General features: G+C 41.8%; 3 protein-coding genes and 1 long non-coding RNA gene across 7 annotated transcripts; 3 read left to right on the forward strand and 1 right to left on the reverse strand.

The window, feature by feature from the left end:
- Positions 1-1917: 1917 nt before the first annotated feature.
- Positions 1918-8904, forward strand: LOC119138193. Its single transcript, XR_005101088.1, has 3 exons — positions 1918-2163; positions 6597-6643; positions 7969-8904. It is a non-coding gene; the product is annotated as an uncharacterized LOC119138193 (long non-coding RNA).
- On the reverse strand, positions 6013-12595 carry si:ch211-183d21.3 (serine/threonine-protein kinase SBK1). The gene is made up of 4 exons (XM_037277878.1): positions 12513-12595; positions 9265-9518; positions 8983-9185; positions 6013-8728 (listed from the first exon to the last, which is right to left on the reverse strand). Exons 1-4 carry the CDS (start codon positions 12545-12547, stop codon positions 7904-7906), a joined length of 1317 nt encoding a protein of 438 aa, XP_037133773.1. The 5' UTR covers positions 12548-12595; the 3' UTR covers positions 6013-7903.
- A 258-nt stretch (positions 12596-12853) lies between these two features.
- On the forward strand, positions 12854-16400 carry LOC119138128 (retinol dehydrogenase 13-like). Of its 3 annotated transcripts, none has more exons than XM_037277910.1 (7): positions 12854-13009; positions 14661-14779; positions 14890-15045; positions 15116-15220; positions 15319-15531; positions 15637-15738; positions 15875-16400. In XM_037277910.1, the coding sequence occupies exons 1-7, from the start codon at positions 12879-12881 to the stop codon at positions 16180-16182; spliced, it is 1134 nt and encodes a 377-aa protein (XP_037133805.1). In that variant the 5' UTR covers positions 12854-12878; the 3' UTR covers positions 16183-16400. The 3 variants fall into 3 exon arrangements, with proteins under 3 accessions (XP_037133805.1, XP_037133807.1, XP_037133806.1); XM_037277912.1 differs by having other exon boundaries at positions 12856-12998; XM_037277911.1 differs by lacking the exon at positions 12854-13009 and adding an exon at positions 14165-14413.
- A 537-nt stretch (positions 16401-16937) lies between these two features.
- Positions 16938-19543, forward strand: decr2 (2,4-dienoyl CoA reductase 2, peroxisomal). 2 transcript variants are annotated; one of them, XM_037277951.1, is made up of 10 exons: positions 16938-17094; positions 17358-17459; positions 17552-17620; positions 17713-17764; positions 17825-17960; positions 18122-18246; positions 18329-18422; positions 18492-18596; positions 18668-18920; positions 19197-19543. In XM_037277951.1, exons 2-9 carry the CDS (start codon positions 17359-17361, stop codon positions 18886-18888), a joined length of 903 nt encoding a protein of 300 aa, XP_037133846.1. In that variant the 5' UTR covers positions 16938-17094; position 17358; the 3' UTR covers positions 18889-18920; positions 19197-19543. The 2 variants fall into 2 exon arrangements, with proteins under 2 accessions (XP_037133846.1, XP_037133848.1); XM_037277953.1 differs by having other exon boundaries at positions 18668-18856.
- Positions 19544-20097: the final 554 nt, after the last annotated feature.

The following is a 20097-nucleotide window of genomic DNA, read 5'->3' on the forward strand; positions in this document are numbered from 1 at the left end:
AATATAATATTACATAACATAATATAGAATAACATAATAATTGTAATATAATTGATTCGTAATTTAATTGAATTGAATTGTTTAAGCATGCACTCTACATTTAAACCGCTAGATGGCGACAGAGCAATTCAAAACGTCCACCCACCTCCTAAAGTGCCCAAGATTTTTTTTACGTATTGACTTTTACAGCAGTGTTTTCAATCGTATTTTTGTGGTCAAAGTTTGAATCACATGCTTAAAACAATAAATAAAATGAAAAAAATAAAACAAAAAATAGAATAAAACACCTTTTTAACAATTTTAATAAAATATAAAAAAACATAACATAATAGATTCAAAATTCTTCCAAAAGTTTCATACTTGTATGTATATTTTTGCCCCACAAGCATGAGTGTACAATACTCCATCGGCTATATTGGCTTTTTATATATACATATATATACATTGACATTTTCATTTACAGTTAAAGATGATTTAATTCAGTTTCATTTACCTACCATAATCATTCAGTATATTTATAATTGGTTTCATACTCGAGGCGGGGGCGAAGCTTGAAGCTGAACTGCAGTTGACAGCTAATTCATTATAAGTAGCACATAACTGGATTATGGCGCATCCATTCATTATATCAACTCCAATTTGTCACATTCTGTGGACTCTTAATAATGATTAAAACCACAATTAGGATAACCTGAATTTATGCTTGCCTGTTTTTAATGAGAGACAAACAGCGTTCATAAAATCAGCACGGTGAAAAGTCCGAGCTCAGCAAAACGTGTCGTCTTTTAATGTGTCACTTGTTTGAGACTTGACAGTACAGCGCGGTGAGTCATGTCCTGAGTTGTGTTGACTAGACGCACAGTAATGTGATGGCCTTCATGTCTTTCCTTTGGAACATTCCCCTTCAAAATAGCTTTCATTGAATTGTTGTCTCTCCATCCAAATCCTTTTGGCCTCCATTCAATCCTCCTCGCTCAATTGTGACCTGGAAAAGACATCAAGCGTTTCTCATCATCACTGGCCTTTTCAATGATCCCTTTTATGTCGAGTATAAATACACAATGCTTAATCCCATCCCAAAAAAACATTTCATGTTGTTGCTTCTAAAAGCTTCCCTGGAGATCCTGCAGCTAATTTTTCACCTCATTAGCCTGGACAGACATTAAAAGTGGGCCACTGTGATGACAAAGACAGAATTAAACAAAGGTTTGATAAGAAAGGCTTGGTCTGATTTCTCTCCCTACCACCACTCTGTCTCACAGCTAGAGAGGAGGCTTTATTTTTACATCTTTCTTTTTCTTTCCTCATCACCATTCTGCATGCACTCACGTGCGCTCACCATAGTGATGTGTGTGATGAAAAAAGACAAGCGAGGAGAGCCCCCTTTGTGTCACGCTGAACCTACCACCAAGGTCAGGCATGTCAATAAAATTGCAAAATTGTACCCCCCCCCCCCTCCTCGGAGTTGCAAAGATTGCAGTCTTGTTTGATTCTCTGTTGCTATGGCAACCGGCACGATGGCACCACACCTGACCTACATATGGGCTGTATGGAGACACACTAACCATCTGTTAGCATCTTCCGAGGGAATGTGAGTGAAAGGACGCTGGATGACTCGAGAAAACGAACAAGAAGAGACGGCGGGTCATTTTGTTGACTTGTGTCGACGTCAAGTAAACAGTGGCTCATCCAAAACAATCTTCTCCGCTCATTGATTGGGCCCATAGCAGGTCACTTTCCCGTATGGCATTCTGGGTAATAAATCTCATTCCTGCACAGAGGCTCAAGGGAGAATTCTGGCCCACTTTTTTTTTTTTACACCTAGACATATTTATCTGGAAAGAATTGGTGGAAAGTGGGCCAAAAAGTAGCACTGAGTCCCAATTCTCCATTCTTCTACTTTGCTTTGTAGCAAAATAAAATAATCCTAAATCCATCTACGGTTCTGGGTTTATAATTGGTGGATTTCTTTGATCCAGTTTCTTCACATTTATTTGGAATGTAATTCCTTTAGTGACTACTAGATGGCGCCACACTTTTGTTTGACACTAAATTTGGGTAAAGGAGAATGAAAACAGGAAGTATTTCTGATCACATGACTTTTTTTTTTATAAGATCACAGCATGTCAATTCTGCTTTTTAAACCTACAGAAATCACCACTTGTAAGTTCACTTTATATTATACATCTTATGATGATGTTGATGATATTGTTTATATTATGTATGATCATTTTCTGTTTTTCAAAAACTCTAAAAATATGCCAGGTGTATAAATAGATTTTTTTTTATATATATTGGTGGATTACTTACTGTGTTAATGGAATCCCTATAACATTACATGAGGGAAATTCAAGTGAGAAAAAAAAAGGGTACCTTGAGGTATTCTGGCGAAAATGGGCTTGTCACTTGCACTTATGTTAAAGAAGCACCAGCACCTGCAGCAAAAAATCAGCCCTTTATTTCACGGAGACTTGCTCACATTTAACGCTGCCCAGGGCCAATATGCAAACTAAAAACAAATGCATGTGTGTGTGTGTATCATGCATTTTCAACACTTTTTTATCTCTTTTAGCATTTGACATTAAAAAAAAAAGCCTTTGGTCACACTGCCACAAGTGATCTCCACCTTGAATATCTTGAATTAATAAACTGCCCGCTGTGTCCTTTTAAATTCAATTGTGTCCCTCGAGCTCTCCCGCACGAGTGCAACCTTTTCTCGAGGGTTCATTAAAATTTCAACATAGTTCACACGCAGGTAATTATGTAAGATAATACATCACACAGTGAAAACAATTTGTTCCCAACTGTGGTGAAAGTGAATGCAAGTCCTGACAAAAGTACTTTGGTTATTTTGGGGTTAATTTTAGGTTAAGGGGGTCTGAGGAAGGAAGGTAGCAAGGAAAGAAGGAAGAAATGTAGGAAAGGAGCTTTCAGGATGCAAGTTTGAATTGAGACGTTATGTCAGATACGCTCGTATTCCCATCGCATATGTCCCAATAATATTTATAGTAACTTATCTTCGCCAAAACTGCAGAACGGCGCCAAGGACAGATGGCAGCTTTTTAGTAAATGATGTGGCATGAAATGTAAAATGACAGAAAATATTGTTGAATATAGTTTAGGACATAAAAGATGCAAATTTGAGGAAAAATCGCAGCTATTTTAAACCCACGTTTGTCCCACTTTCTTCCCCGCATAGTTTACATTCCCCCCTTGGGATGATTATTAAGTGCTGCTGACGTATTGCCGCGGAAAGAATGACGCAGATGTGTTCAGAGGAGGAGGGGGGGTCGTCCTCAGGGTGGAGAGAAGGTGCAGTGAGGGTGTGATGGGGGGGTGAGAAATGAAAAGAGACAAAATGGGAAATGTGTGCAGAGGGGAGAGAGTGAGACAGACGAAGAGGGGGAGGGAATGTGTGCAGTGACAGATTGATGAATGAATGTTTGCGCAAATGGCAATTTACTACATCAAGCGAGTGCTTCAAATTGAAGGCGTGAAGACGAATCCCAAAATGAACAGAAAAAAAAAAGGCCCCTAAAGTTTTCTACAAAGCGTGCAAGTTTCGATTTGGACCGACAAGGTTCAGCCCGACAAGCCCAAGCACTTAGAAAACAATTAAAATTTAAACGGCCTTTTTTTCCCCCCGACCCTCCCTTGCATTTTAATTTCATGGCAATGGTTTGAGGAAGCGCTTATATAACGTGACAACATTTAATCAAGCTCAGAGTGTGTTGTGTAACAAACGCACACACACATGCAAGCACGCCAGAACCTGAAAACAAGGAAATGCAGTATTGTGATTGGAGGTCAGGTTGAGGTCATCGCGGATCTGATGGAGTGATTGAGCAAATCATTTTGTGGATTAAATTCTCATTTCTGAAGATTTTAGAAAATGTTTGGAACAACAAAAGTTATTTGCTTTCGTGTTGCGTTTCAATTTTTCCACAAACTCTCCATTTTGATCACCTCAACTTTTAAATCCTCTTCTTGCAAATGGCTTTGTGCACTCTTGACTTGTTGCCAAGTCATTTGCAAGCAGAGATTTGTCTGTGTCACCTTGGACTTTTTTTATTAATATTATTAATTCAACTGTGCTTTCTTCCCCTCTGGCAATTTGTATTCATAGAAAATAATCAACCAGGCAGTGGTGCAGTTGAATCTACTTCCCCCCCCCCCCCGACCAGCCACCCAATTCACTATGTGATATCTTTTACGAGCTCTCAGTAGGACTCCCGTTTGCTTCATTAAAAGCCGCATCTCGTTTCCGAGCGTGCCGATGAATTGAATTGACGACGGAACACGGAAATTCAAAAGAAACACTTGGAATATGTTTACATTAACGACTCAATGAGTGTGTGGCATCACCGCCCCCCGCCTCTCCACACACACACACAAACACTCTCTAACAATATCTGACCTTAGCACACAGAGTTATCGACATCACAATCTCACAGGAAGCTCCGCACAGTCTTCACCTCATTAAATTTTCTGCAGCTGTGACTCACTCAGGTGTTAGTTAACCTGCGGCATGGTGAGTTGTTTCACATTTATTCCAGGCACTATGCTTCTTTTTTTAGTGTTGAGTTTGTCACAGTGTCATTTCACGTTGTTTATTATCATGGATTAAATTGTCACTTTCGAGACGTCTTAAATCTTGAGAGTGGGAGGGCTGCGCCGTTGTGGGGGTGGTCACGGTTCAATTCAATCTTAGCCAATCAAAGCTGCTCGTTTCATTCCCTTTAAAGTCTCCTCTAATTATATGTGTCAGTTATTTCATAATAGTCAAGCCAAAGTAAGAAATATTGACTTGTATAATTACGCAAACTTGACGTGAATCACTTTTAGCCGCCGTGTGACTGTCGCAGCCGCATAGCTTTACGCTCACCTTAGCCTCGCCCCAACTCATTAGCGCATAATTGAAACGAAATGATTGTGAGCTCGGCGTGAGCGCCATTCCCCGGGGTTCTTTGCGATTTTACACGCCGGTAATGACAAGCCCGCAAAGCTGGTGAACACAACTCGGAGATGTTTACTGCACAGGCGAGGAGAGAAAATAGCTTGGGGGGGGGGGGGGTTGTGATCCATAATGTTGCATTGCAGCATGATGAATTCATCCTGCCTTCCAAGCTCTGGCAGGTTCCTTAAGGAAATAAATCCAATCAAAAGATAACGTAACAACATTTTTTTAAATAATCGACTGCGTAAACAAATTTTTTTTTGTCACACACTTGGCCGATAAAGTTGATTCTGAAGATGCGGCGTTGTTTGCTATGCTCGGTTGCTATGGCGACCCCATCCGAGCACCACATAGTCTGAGAGTGTAAAAAAAAATCAGATGTCATCAAACAAACACTTCCTGCATGATTCTAGCATTCTAAAGCCATTTGTCTCACTCTGGCCCCTCCCTCCTCCTTTTTCTCCTGCCAGACATTCATTTCCCTCTCTGGTCCCTTAGCTCACGTCTCCAGCTGTGATCTGACACGGATTCTCCCGATGTAGATCAGACGGAGTGGAAAGAAGCGTCCCTTGAAACCATTGGCCGAGGTGACTATCTGGATATCTGAAGGTGTTGTGCACAAATAAAAAAAGATAATTGCAATAGAGTAGAGAAAGGAAAGGTTTGTCTTCTCAACGCGTGTCATGGATGACCTTTCCTTTCTCCCGCTGTCGGAACTGATTAGCTTGCATCAGACATATTCCGCGAATCTCTGTCAAAACTCATAAACAATTCTAGCCGGGGTCTGCACAATAAGACGAGACGAGTGCTCGTTTTCAGCCGTATTGAGAGAAAAAAAAAATTTGGACTGGGTTTGTGTTGAAGGGGCAGTAGATAACCTCTTATCTGCAGGCAAGTTAATTGAACTCGGAGAAAAGGAGGAGATCATATGAAAGAAAGTCTGTGCGCCAAAGCATCAGGAAATCGTCTGTGATTTCAAACGGCCTTCATCTGAAATAGCGGGCGGGCGTCCTTCGTTGATGAGGTCAGGATTTGAAAAATAACAAACTTTCAGGACCAGTGGCGCATCATTTTATTTTATTTCAACATATATTAACATCATTATTTTTAGTCAAGACACAGAATATTTACAAGATTATATAACGACTTTCGGTGGCCCCTCCCAAAAATTTGGTTTTGCTTATTGCAATGCAGATGATCGGGCAGGCTGTGGAAAATGATCTAATTTTACAGAAGTGGTCTGAAATTGATTTTTTATGCCATAAAGAATCTTGTTCAGCAGGAATTAAATGCACTTTCGCTAGGTGGCAGTAGATACAATTAACCTTTTGGTTTCAATGGTAATTGGCGGTCATGAGTCTTCTCAATTGGATTTGACGACCTTTGACCTCTGTTTTAACAGTCCATAAGCAGCAACAATTAGATTTTTATCCTCAAATGGGAATGACTAATTCCTCCACTGCAGACAGTAGTCTAGGTGGTGTCTATGTCTGGCGCTATTTTTACGCCCTCTGACCAAATCCATATGTAGTGCACCCAAGTGAAATTTAGTGCTTGGGGGAAATTAACGTGGCAATAGAAAAGGTTATTGCCGCTATTGAGGGGCACGGACTGATTTTTTTATTTATTTTTTCCCTAGGTGGATCGTCTAATCGAGAGGAGGTGGGGATGACTCATCTATCTGAGGTAAAACGGTGTGAAACTTTTACAATTTGGGATTATTAGTTAGCATTAGTGCCGTTTTTACACTGACGGACAAAAAAAGAAGTCTCTTTACAATTTACATTTATTATTAGATTTATTCCATGTGCTCGGTCGTTATCGGATTTTTGTAATAAATGTTGAAATTGGACTGTTTTATCTTTATCTCTACCAAGCCGCTCCGCCGAATTAAACCGAGCAATTGTTCCGAAACGTCTGCGCTTGTCTGCGAAGTTGTTTAATTTGGGCTCAATTAGACTCCAGAAGGACAGAAGCCTCGACGACAGCGGCGGTGAGGCACTGTCGCTATGGCAACAGTGCTGATGGGCTGTCAGCGCGAAAACATAGAAGGGGGTGATAAAAACAACACCAAACATGAGCGGGTCATCAGCTCATGGAACAACAATAGATGACCTGGGATCCGCTTGGGAGGGGGCGAGAGGGTCATTTCAAATCAGAGGGTATTGGCAGCGCTTTTCCACATTTTATCTTACAGCCCTATTCTAAAATAGAATAAATCATTTTTTATCTCTAGCCAGTCAACTGTACTGTACATTCCGTCCTATCGAGTTGCTACATACAATGCGTTAGTTAACCTGACAGTGACCGAATCCCCTGATTTTTCGAAAATGAGTACAGCTACATAGATGAACTACCTGATATCACGAAGTACTCAAATATATCTACAATATGGAGTGAGATTGTTCACCTTTTAAAAACATTTTGTGCTTTAGTGTCGGGAACTCACGCGTACAACACGTCCGAGCGCTAACACGAGTAGAAAAGGAAAAAAAAAAATAGAAAACATATTCTCTCCCTTTTGTTATTGTTCGCACCTCTTCGCTCATATAATGTTCCTGTAAATGGAATGGATGACTAATGCGACGGAAAGTGATCCACTCGAGTGTCCTGAGGTGACGCGCCTCACAAAAAAAAAAAACGTGTCACACACACTGCTACATGGACGTCCATCTTAAGTGTGCTAATGTAGCCGATGATGAAGTCAAATGCTGCTTAAGAATCGCTGAAGTGGACTCGGAAGGTGTGAGAAACCCTGCTGTAGTGACAAGTCATGGAGAAGTCAGTGTCTTACTACGATCGTTAGCACCACCAGCAGCGTGAATAATGCTAGCCGTCACCATCCGGCCGTTCTTCGTTCCTCCATCCCGGTCGTACAAGTATTGCACCTTTGCCCCGGAGTCAGCTTTAGTTCCTTGACTGACCCAATCAAATTTTGGAATGTGGTTACACGCAGATTTCAATGGCAGTGGCCATCACCATCTGGCTTTTGTTCTTGTCTCGTCCTGAAGGTTGTTGCTGTCCAGCCTCCTCTCTGGAGTCAGAAAGGACGCTCCGCTTGAGGGGTGCTGGGCGAAGGCAGGAGGTTCCTGGAGGCGTGGAAGGCTCAGGGTGTCTGTGGGAGGCTCGTGAGGAGGAGGAAGAAGTGGATGAAGATGAAGTGCAGTTGCCAGTGCACACCCCCGAGCTGGACCGTTCGCCTCTTTTGGCACGATAGGACGCTCTACGCCTGAGCTCGCTCACCAGCTCATATTTGACGAAGCAAAAGACGTCCTTGACCCCGCAACGTTTTTCCGGCTCGGCGGCGAGAAGCCTTTGGAACATTCGCAGGGCGTCGTCGGTGAATCGGCGCCACTGAGACGGATACGTCCCCACGGGGCATCCGGCTTTCTGCCAACGTCGGAACTCCTCGTAGAAGGCGTCGCTTAGCAGCGCCGCTTCCCAGGGGAAGTTACCCGTCAGCATGCAGAAGACCAGAACTCCAAAAGCCCACACGTCCAGACTGGTAGCCACCAGGAAGCCCTCGGTGCGGCCGGCCCGGCACACCTCCGGAGCCGTGTAGGGGATGGTGCCGCTCACCCTTTTCACCCGACAGCCGACCCGTCGAGTCATGCCAAAGTCGGCTAGCTTGATGCGGCGACACTCGCGGTCGAACAGAAGCACGTTTTCCGGCTTGACGTCCCTGTGGACCAAACTTTTGCTGTGCATGAAATCCAGAGCCAGACCGAGTTGTTGCATGCAGCGTTTGACCATTTCTTCTGGAAGACCCACCTGGGAGGAAGACAAAAAGCAAAACACAGTTCAGGGAGAACACTGATTTTCTCCAATAAGATCTCCAGTCTCGCAATTGCAATTTTAATGAGGAAGCCAAGACAAGTAGTTCTAAAGCAAAGTCGGAGCTGCCGACAAAAGGCTCCGACTCTCAGGAGAGAGAGCTTGTTAAAAGCGCTCCGTCTAGAACATGATTGGAGCAGCTCTGTCGGACTCAAGATGATGATTGGTGGAGACGAGCGTGATGGTGCTACCTGTGGGGGAATGATGTCGAAAAGGTCCCCGGCGGGAGCGTATTCTTGTCCGAATACGTAGCTGTCTTCCGTCTCAAAAAGCACGTCCAGAACTTTGATGATGAACGGGCTGGAGCTAAGCGAGCCTGTAAGACTGTACTCCCGGAGAAAACTCTTGAGCTTGGTTTTATTTTTGGTAACAAATTTGAGTGCCATTTTAGTGCCTGGGAAAACAAACAAACAAACATGATCTTTTCATATTTTGTCAAATTGCTCAACTTGTATTTTGATTCAGGAACTCACCTTGGGTTCTGTGGGCCACCAGGTCCACTTTACCATACGTGCCCTTCCCCAGCTCACGAATCTGCTCAAATTGTTTGGCTACATCGGCAGCAGACAGCGAAGTAATGGCCAAGGCTTGCATGTCCTCCACAGGTACCCCGACTCCACCGGGGGCCATTTTGGATGTCGGGGAGCCCCCGCCCCCGCTGCCGCCACCCACCCGTCCCGGCCCGGTCGGAGAAAGCGACAGGCTGGCCTTGACGCTGTGCGGCAGACTGATGGAAAGGAAAAAAATTGAGTTCAGTGTGACTTTTTCAGTTTTGTCTCATGATCGAACTCCATTTTTTAAATGAGCGTTTTTAAAACTAGAATATGAATGTGCCCCAAGCGCAGAATACATTTTTTTTTTCCCAATCACCAAATAAAATTCCTCGCTGTACAGTATAATAGGCTCCAGCTAATTGCTCTCAAGTATTTGCTGGCGCTTGTCCACATGCTCTTCTTTTCATATATCCCACAGGAAGACTAAATCAGAAGGGCTTTAACAAACTCTCATTAGCATGAAATCCATTTCGGATGAGGGAGGGGGGGAGTACATGCGTCGGACATCGCTTTGTAGCGACGAGAATGACTAGTCTGGCAGCACTTACTGGCGCACAATGATGGGAAAATCAATAGGAGCAGGTAGAAGAGCTATCAAATGGAAACAAATGGCTGACAGCTTGGAGCTGTATTCCGGTAAAATATGCCACGTGCTGTCTGGGAAGCAAAACATCATCATCTGTTGCTCATTGGCCTCTCTGTTCAATTAAATCTGGGGTGTAAATTGGAGAAAGGACGCATGGGTTTAAATGACCACGTAATCATCCATTCAATCACTAGGAGCAATTTTGATGATGACTTGTTTTGCTGTTCCAAGCTAACAGATAAGCTTTTTTCTCTAACCCACTTTCTAGGCCCACCTGCACCATCCATTAAGCGCCAATACAAAAGGCCGCAATTTATATTTTCATTTTCTAAATTCTCCCAAAGCCTGTGTGGGTTTTCTCCCACACTCCCAAAAGTCGAAGATTTGATTGTAGGTGTGAATTTCGTCTATCCTGTTTAAATGCTAAACCGATCAAATCCAAGATGGGAGCCCGATCAAGTCTTTTCGGACTCCCTGAAGGCAACGCGCTTTGGAGTGGGCGCAGTCGGCGCGTGTAGGCAACAGGATTCATAGCGTCTTACATAATCATCTCCTGGCTCAAATCAAGACGTGTGATCAGTGACGATACGTGTACATATGGAAGACGTTTCTATTTTCTGCACCCGTGTTTATTTGCTTCCTGGACCGGAAGAGGGCGAAGCCAAGAATAAGCGATGCAAATTGTGACATCATGGTTGAACAAACAAATTGATTTATGCAAGGAGTGTGTTACTTTAGAATAATATCCACAAACTGGAGTGCTGTGCTTTTCTGGCAAGATGATGAGATTATTTGGGAGGCTCAAAGTGTGACATAGAAGGGGGCCTTGTGTTCCCCCCAGCAGCTGCGATTAGAAGCGGCGTAAGCCAACTAAGCACCTGTTTGGATTATTTTGTTGATGTTATTCATTTATTTTTTTTAAAACTAAAGCTTTTATTATTCATTTTATTTGCAGATGCTATTCGTTAGCCTGTCTTTGGTGTTTTGTATTGTTAGCATTGCGCTAAACAAGCCAATTCAAAAGCTATTCGGTTCTTTTTTTTTTTTTTTTAACACACTTCCTGTCCTCTCTCCAGGCACAGTTTGCCGTCTGTGGGTTATTAAATCCAGTCCTACTCATTCTAAATAATCTGTAAACAATTTAAAGCCGCTCACGCACTTGTTATACATGTTTGTTTCCCCTCGACAAATTCTCAATCCCCGCACCCGCAACATCTGTGTAAAATACAAATCGCTTTATAACTCTATTTGAAAGCAAGTACAGACGAAAAATAAAATCTCTAATCCTAATTCCTGAATAATCCAAAATACGACATCAAGTGTCATCTAATTGCCCCCATTATATTTCACATAACAATGATGTGTCCAAATATTTTTGAATAGGCCAGAAATGACATTTGAGATGTTAAAGAAGATACAAAATTGAGGGTATGATGAGGCACCCTTTCATGTGCAACAATTGTATTTTAATATTCAGCAAGAACATCATTGTATCTAAAGTGGGCCAGGGGATCAGAGTCAGCAGCTTTACACTGTTTACCCTTTTTATAGCGCCGTCCTTGTCCCTCTTGTTCTTAAAAACAAACAAGGGACTCAGGGAAAAAAAATAAAATTGATTTTACCTCAGTGGTCTATCCTCAAACAAATAAATTATATTTAAGAAAAACTCGCATAATCTTTTTGGGTAGCACATGAGGAATTGGATGCTGGCGAATGCATGATTGAGGGGGATTCCAATGAGAGCGACGAGGGTCCCTCCCTTTGTGCTTCATGCTTTGATGGCTGGGGGTTGGGGCTAGCTACTGAAATTGGGTCGGGGGGGGTTGTCTAATGAAGGAGCCGTTTCACCATCCACATCAAGGCAAATAATGAGACTTGGAAGAATAATGCAAAATCCCAAATTACACCCCCCCTAACTGTCAACTATTTAACTAATTGCATGTTGTATGTGCAAGCACTGAGCAGACACAAAAGCGAGCAGCCCTCATTGGCACAAATAACGCTTAATACAACCCTTTGTACACGAGCTATTGATTGACAAGGCTTATAATGATATTATATTACACAGATGTTTCCTCCCAGATGGCGGAGACAGGTTGGCTGTTTCATTTCTTCGATGACACAGATGTTTGGAGACTTTGGAGGAAATGATATGCTCACTTGCACAATGTTGGACAAATATTCACATTAGGTGTTGTTGTGTTTTTTTTTCCTACTATGTGAAACTATCTGTTGGAAAAGCAGACTTTTAGCTGCACAAGCTCAATAGTTCTTTTTATTTATTTTTTATCTAAAAGCTTTTCCTGCTCAGGTAATGAGCAGATGTAATGTGTTTAAGAATTTATGAAGCGGAATCATGTTCATTCTGAAAGTGTATGAGCACAAGAGAATTTGTCAAATATGAGCTGATGTGTGTAAGAATTTTCGAAGCGTCAATTATTCATTTGCAACAGAGACATCGTTGCTTCTCTAACACAATGTTGGTCTCTGCTTTGGATCCATTTGCGCTTTATTATTAGCGTACAATAGCAGCCGACTGCACATAAACAAAAATGAGTACTTAGGCAATGCCCTCCCTCACCTGCTAGGGACTTGTCTCTCTCCATGGTCCTGCATTCTCTGCACAACACTGATACTCGAGAACCTGAAGCACACAGGTGAAATAAACAAAAAAAGAATAACACAAAAGAAAGAAAATCCTAAGAATCCTGTGCAGGTCCTTCAAAAAAAAAAAAGCTTTTGGATGACAGACAGACTTGATGAAAAGCGCAGATGTTCTTCTCCTTCAGTTGACTCTCATTCTGTTCCTTGAAAGGCTTTGAGATGACTTGTCCGGAGGCGGATGCTGCGATCGCATCATGCTGGGTGCTGAGGTGTGCGAGCTCCGATCATCGCTCCTCCGGCAGAAGGGGGGGCTGTTTATCTTTGGCTCCTCCAGTGATCCTGCATGACCCACTTCAATCCCAGTCATTCACAAAGACAGAGGAGACAGAAGGAGCCTGCACATCCGGGGTTGATGACTTCCGCTCCGTTCGTGTGTCTCGGGGATAAGGAAGACGGCCGTGAGGTTGGAATGTGGTTTGTGGCTCTGATGTTTCTCCTGTGCTGGTCCTCACTACTCTCCTTTTCTTCATTGTTCGCCCTCTGCACTGCTCACATGCTCAGGGTCCTAGTGCCTCCCCAAATTTAAACCACGACTACACTGAGAAATGCATTGTTTGCCATATTTTATATTTAAAGTTTTACGGAACACTACCAAGGAAAAAAAAAAAAAAGTCATCAACCTACGTCGGTTATTGTAGTGATTTGAGCTCTCGAAAAGGAGCAAGCTGCTCCACTCTTGCATAATTCAACAGCTTGAGCACTTCACGCGGTGGCTTTGCCAACTGTCCTTATTAGACAATTAATTCACAGGACTTGCATGTCCCTTTAACTGTACATGATGAACAACAGCACTCCTGCCAGCCCTGTTTAAGATGATGCTAAGATGAACAGATGAGACAGCTTGGACATGACAGGAATGACCTGGAAGAGCAATTTTGATCATTAGTAGGTGTCTGGCTGCCAAAGAAATCACACGGCATATGTCATAAAAAGTATTTCCTCTCAATTTATGTTCTTACAAATGCATTCACTCGATGAGTGAATGAATGTGCGTTCAGTGGAGAAGAGGATCACAACAGATGCATCTACTGTATTGTAGAAAAATTGCTAAGACTATCTTTTTGTGTGATCAGGGCTAGCACAGAAGCAGAGCTGCTATTAATCATAGGGAAGGTCAAGCATTCACGCTGGCAGCAGGGGACACTGAAGGTCAAGCACACCAAGGGGGATAAAACACCTTCAAACTATTAACAGATATAATAGAAACAGGCTGCTCTGCTCTGGCCACTCTTTCATCTACTTTTTGCCACACAGCGGGCTCATGGCCTAGTTTGCCGCGTTAGGTGTGTCGCTTCAAGTTTCTACCTGGCCTTATTTCTTGCTTGTTCCCAAATCTTCCTTCCTGAAATTGCTTCTTGGGTCCTCGTTGCCCTATAAACATCAGTGGAGCTACAGAATACAAGCTCAAGTTCTTTACTAAAAGATTCTTCAACAGCTTTTGGTTACTATGTTGCTATGGAAATAACTTGAGTAATATTATTATCATTATCATTATCATCATTATTATTATTATTATTATTATCACTATCATTATTATTATTATTATTATTATTATTATTATATGATTATTATTATTGTTATTATTATTAATTACTTTCTGAAAGTGCCTTCCGGCAATCAGACTACAATTCCCATGATGCCAGGTAAGCCAATGACGTCATAAGCAAGCGACCCATAACCTTGTGTTGTGTACATTGCAGTATCAGCTGAGCAAACTGCTCAAAACGTTTTATGTAGAATATATTTATGCACAATGAACAATATGTGGTTGCCAGTTTCTGTCTTTGGAACTGTTATTGGAGGTGCCGTCTTACTGAAGTGAGTAGCTCTTGAATGAGCACTGTTTACCTTCATACAGTACTCTGACTTACTGTATATGAATTATTTTCGATTTGTTCGTCATACCAAGTCAAACACATTACAGTCCAGGAAAGACTAAACGTAATTGTGTGGATTTTAATGCTATGCATGAATTTCATATGCATTTCATTTGGCATTGTCTTAGATTCATGGAATATATGCTAGAAAAAGAACAATCAAATCTTGATTTGATTCTTTTTTCCAGGAACCACGTGACTGGGGGTCGGTGTCCCAGCAAAGCCAAGCTAAATGGGAAGACGGTGATTATAACAGGGGCCAACACAGGGATCGGCAAAGAGACGGCACAAGAACTGGCCAAGAGAGGTATAGAAACGTCACAATTAGCGATTAGGAACCTCAAAAATATACCTAAATGTTATAATGACATATTGTCGAGTGTTTATTGGCTTTCCCTCACTTTTCTTTATGGTCAGGGGGCCGGATCATTATGGGATGTCGAGACATGGAGAAGTGCGAAGCGGCCGCAAAAGAAATCCGGGGCAACACCCTAAATCCTCATGTTTACGCCTGCCACCTTGACTTGGCCTCCGTGAAATCCATACGGGAGTTTGCGGACAGAATCAAAGAAAGTCAGTTCACATACATACCAAAAAAAAGTTAAAAAAAAATAGAAATCTTGAACATGATATTGTCTTACAGAGGAGCAGCGTGTGGATGTACTAATAAACAATGCGGGCGTCATGAGATGTCCCGCCTGGAAAACAGAGGACGGCTTTGACATGCAATTTGGAGTGAACCACTTAGGTAAGTTAAAAGTAGAAAATGCATTGATGGATGGAAATGAGACGTGGTGAACTATTTTGAATCAAAGCCAATTAGAGTGATTCTTCTGTGCCATCCAGGCCACTTCTTATTGACCAATCTTCTGCTGGACCGGTTAAAAGAATCCGCCCCCAGCAGAGTGATCAACTTGTCCTCACTTGCCCACCTCGTTGGAAAGATAGACTTCGAAGACCTGAACTGGGAAAGGAAAAAGTTTGACACTAAGCAAGCGTACTGTCAGAGCAAGCTTGCCAACGTTCTCTTCACCAGAGAGCTGGCCAAGCGTTTACAAGGTAAGTTAAGCAGCATATGTGGGAGGAGTACTGCTTTTATTTTTGTGTATCGCTACTTTTAGTCCGCCATGTTTTGTCAACAGTGTTCCTTGTTGTATGTGACAGGCACAGGAGTCACCGTAAATGCTGTGCACCCTGGCGTTGTTTCCACTGAGCTTGGCAGGCACACCGGGCTGCACCAATCCCAATTCTCCACCACGGTGCTCAGTGAGTACAGCAGAATTCTTGATTTAAAAAAAAAAAAAATGGCTATAATACTGAAAATAATAAATGCATGAAGGGGCTCAGTTTTGGATCGATTTAAAATTCAAATCAACAACACTCGCCAATGTTTCCCCCCCAGGTCCCCTTTTCTCCATGCTGGTGAAGAACCCCGAACTGGGGGCCCAGCCCAGCGTCTTCCTGGCTGTGGCGGATGAGCTAGAGGGGGCGACGGGACGCTACTACGACGTGTTGACGGAAAAGGAGCCAGCTCCCCAGGCCATGGATGAGGAGGCAGCTCGCAAGCTGTGGGAGATCAGCAGCAGGCTGGTGGGTCTGAAGGAGGATGATGGACAGTCCAGCAATCCTTGCCAGGCTGACCTGCCAGCACTAAGTCAACAGACACATGGACAGAACCCAGGACCAGTTGTTGGCACTGTGGGGTTGTAGCACGTCTGTTATATTGTCTCAGCCCGGCAGCGATATGGACCACAGCGGTGCCTTGAGGTACAAATTTGCCACCTCCCCATTGAAATGAATGGAAATGCCATTAATCCATTCCAGCCCCCTCCAAAACACCAACAAAAAATGTAACATAGACCCATGAACAATATTTTATTACTTATTTTAAAACCTACAGTAATAATAAATGAATGTGAAGAATTAAAGACTTTGCGGGTCATGATTTATTTAATGCTTTAATTCACTGAGCTCCGACCAAACACAGAATACCATTGCTAACTAAGCTGCAGTAATATTATTCCTTTCTAGCACAGGATAAAGAATATATGCATGTAAGTAATGTAGTTGCTGCAAAACGAGCCCAATTTGGTAATAACTTGTCTAGCAGCGTCACCTAGTGGTCATCAAGAAATTAATCTAATACATATCAATAGTTTCCCACTGTATTAAAGAGCAGTTTTCTAGCCCTGCGCAACAGAACCTACACTGAAAATCTTATAGCATATTAAAATAACTCATTATGACAAATCAATAATATTTTTTCAATGATTGATGTAAATATTTAAATGTATGTAAGTGTAAATGTTCATCAAATATAATGTAGTAAAGTAAAACATTAAATAAACACGTAAAGTCGTTCAAAATGACATCACCCAATCATATAGAAATTATAAATATATTTTAGTATATTTTATTTGTTTTCGCAACGCATCCCTTGTAGACTTCATTTCCCAGAATGCCCTGCGAACGGACGCCGAAAACTAGCGTCCAAGGTACAAAAGTAAAAAAAAAAAAAAAAACGCGTACTTAAGACAAACTGGCAGACTAAGCTCGATAATTTGTCTTTTAAATCTTTCGTAGTTCTTTTCGACTTTCCTGGCCTTTTTTCCCCTTCGACAGGTAACGAAAACATAGGCTAAAGTTAGCTCATACTTTCATTGCATAGCACAAAACCAACATGCTAACCCAAGTTTTGCTTCTAAAAGTTTAATGGTAGTATAAAAATAAGATTCTGTACGACTGTAAAACTGCTTTAATCATTACAAAATAGCCATATGCCTCGAAGTGATGTAATTACCGTACTGTTGATTACATTTTACAGTACATCATTGTGTACATCCATGCATTCTTATTTAAATTCCTTTCCATATTTTTTTTACTAGAATGGCAGAACCACAACGACTCTGTGACCTGCTACCTGAAGATATTGCTTCTGATGACTGCCTGACTTCATATACTCATATCTACAGCCCAGATTTGCTCAAGTAAGTAATCCACAAGTACTTTATTGGATGAAAGTAAACAATGGAAATCTGGCATGATGTAAAGTTACTCTCGTTTTTTCTTTTCTTTTCAGAGATCAGGTAGCATTTATCACAGGTGGTGGATCAGGAATTGGCCTCCGGATAGCAGAGATTTTCATGAGGTGAGGGAAATAGTCGTCAATTTAGCTTCTATGGAATATAAGTTTAAAAAACATCAAATTCCCAGCATTTTTGTTGTTGTCTTTTCTTTCAGACATGGCTGTGACACGGTGATCGCCAGCAGGAACAAAGACAAGCTCACTGAGGTAATCTTGCAATCATCTTTGCCATAATGTCAGTCTCTGATGCTTTTGTGTCTCTTGCAGGCGGCGAAGAAGCTTTCCGCCGTTTCTGGACGACGCTGCCTTCCGTTGTGCTTGGATGTGAGGCAACCTGAGAGCATTTCAGCGGCTGTGGATGAGACTCTCAAAGAAATGGGCCGCATAGACATTCTTGTTAACAGTAAGATGAGTAGGACAAGGAACAAAGATCAAATATGAAAGATTTCAGCTTAATCATCAACTTTTCTTTTATCTTTGCATGTCAAGGTCGTGCTGTTTGAAACAGGTTACCGGCGTTTTTTTCTGACGTAACACAAAATAAGATTTGGCGTTATCTGACAGATGCTGCCGGAAACTTCTTGTGTCCTGCCTCTGCTCTTTCCTTCAATGCCTTCAAGACTGTTCTGGAGATAGACACCATGGGAACCTTCAACACCAGCAAAGTTGTTTATGAGAAGTGGTTCAAGGTACAGGGGTCACCACTACGGTGAAGTCAATAATTCAATTTGGAATTTAAATTACTATGAGAGTCTAATTTTTAATTTTCAGGATCATGGAGGCAACATTGTCAACATCTCTGCAACACTTGGCTACAGGGGACAAGCGCTGCAGGTCCATGCAGGATCTGCCAAGGCTGCAAACGGTGAGATTTCTTTAAATGTGACTTCTTTAAAAATCTTAATCCTCTTCTGCTTTTTCCTCCTATTCCTAGATGCCATGACCAGGCATTTGGCTGTGGAGTGGGGACCCAGTGGGGTGAGGGTGAACGCCGTGGCCCCTGGTCCTATCTCTGGCACAGAGGGATTCCGTAGACTGGGTAAAGAAATTTGCATCCTTCTCTATGCAGGATTCAACCTCAACATAAAATTTCTTTTTTTTTTTCCTTAGGTGGTCCTAGTGGGGAGACCGCCGGTCTGTTCCAGTCCATTCCTTTGCAGCGATCAGGCAACAAAACCGAGATGGCCCACTGCACACTTTTCCTAGCCAGCCGGGCCTCGTCCTACGTGACCGGAGCCATTTTGGTGGCTGACGGCGGCTCGTGGCTGAGTTCAGCCAACGACGTCTCCAGGCTGATGGGTATAGCCTCCTCTAAATCTGCTAAACTCTGAGCCGGGGTTCTACTGTCCTCCTCCTGACCCAGGTGTGTAGGAGGAGGTGTAGCTTTTCCAAAACGCAAATGCATTTCTTTGGCGGAAATAAATGTCACAGGCAGTTAAGGTTAATTGTAATTTCTGCCATCTAATAGAAAAATTATGCATGGAATTGTTCTGCCTGTCACTATAAATCGCTGTCATAGAGATGAACAAAGATACATTTGTACATTCATTATTTTCAGACCAATTATGATTTTTTTTTTTTTCTTCAATTTGCTTGCGTGTCACACAGCAAATAAAATATTTCCTTTCTTTTTTTCCAGGTTATTGGTCATCTGAAAAGAGAGACAAATAAAAACAAACAAAACAGTAACACTACCCCAACGCCCGCAGTATTTGATTCAGGCTACCGATTGGAGACTGATATACATTAGTATTTGTGCTTAATATTGTCAGTGTTATACTGCAAATAAACATATTTAAAAGAAATACATTCACATTTTCTTCAACTTTAATATGCAGATTTAACATCCTCAATATTAATGCCAGCATTTGTCATGCAACACTTTTAACCTTTATTGTGTTACTATGCATTTCATGTACACTTGTGTTCACATTGCATCATGTCATGTTCAGCTGCTTAATAAAAATTAAAATTATATTTAATATCGATTCCATTATGTAGTATTTTCCTGAATGATCCAGCCGCTCTGGGTGCTTAAATGCAGTGATTCCCAACCACAATGCCATGGCTCATAATTATGGGAAATTGTTAATTGTTTCACGATATATGTATTTATTTATTTAGTCATATCTATTCAATCGGAGAGTCAATAGTGATCTATACCACGTGGGGGCGCTATAACACCACAAATAAAAACGATGCATCTTCCGCATCCACCCTAAAGCGCTTCTGTCGTTTTATTGACAATATTGCAGAAATCAAATCTAGTGTACAAAAATTTGATATATTTGTGTGTTTGTAAAGGGCGTGCAATTCTTGAGGGTGTTACAAGTTTGCCATATTTTCTTCATTTGATAATGATGACTCAACTGGTACATTTGACGTCTTGGAATCTATTATTTCCTACGAATTATTATACATTTATTGTAGTTTTTAATTCACCATTATATATTACTCGTAAAATGTATGCTAATCAAACATATGAAGTCATATTCTGCGCTTTCATTTGAGCAATAAATATGCAAACTAAAAAAGACGGG

Source organism: Syngnathus acus, chromosome 19, assembly GCF_901709675.1.
Source record: "Syngnathus acus chromosome 19, fSynAcu1.2, whole genome shotgun sequence".
NCBI lineage: Eukaryota > Metazoa > Chordata > Actinopteri > Syngnathiformes > Syngnathidae > Syngnathus > Syngnathus acus.

Bases quoted from the DNA above. Each gene is read 5' to 3' on its own strand.
- LOC119138128 (XM_037277910.1), top strand. From the start codon at position 12,879: ATGACCCACTTCAATCCCAGTCATTCACAAAGACAGAGGAGACAGAAG. The intron at 13,010-14,660 runs GTTTGTGGCTCT...TCTTTTTTCCAG, and splicing joins GGCCGTGAGGTTGGAATGTG to GAACCACGTGACTGGGGGTC. The intron at 15,532-15,636 runs GTAAGTTAAGCA...TGTATGTGACAG, and splicing joins GCTGGCCAAGCGTTTACAAG to GCACAGGAGTCACCGTAAAT.
- si:ch211-183d21.3 (XM_037277878.1), bottom strand. From the start codon at position 12,547: ATGCAGGACCATGGAGAGAGACAAGTCCCTAGCAG. The intron at 9,519-12,512 runs GTGAGGGAGGGC...CCTTTCCATCAG, and splicing joins GAGAGACAAGTCCCTAGCAG to TCTGCCGCACAGCGTCAAGG. The intron at 8,729-8,982 runs GTAGCACCATCA...TCTTCCTCCCAG, and splicing joins TCGACATCATTCCCCCACAG to GTGGGTCTTCCAGAAGAAAT.
- decr2 (XM_037277951.1), top strand. From the start codon at position 17,359: ATGGCAGAACCACAACGACTCTGTGACCTGCTACCTGAAGATATTGCT. The intron at 17,765-17,824 runs GTAATCTTGCAA...TGTCTCTTGCAG, and splicing joins ACAAAGACAAGCTCACTGAG to GCGGCGAAGAAGCTTTCCGC. The intron at 17,961-18,121 runs GTAAGATGAGTA...GTTATCTGACAG, and splicing joins CATAGACATTCTTGTTAACA to ATGCTGCCGGAAACTTCTTG.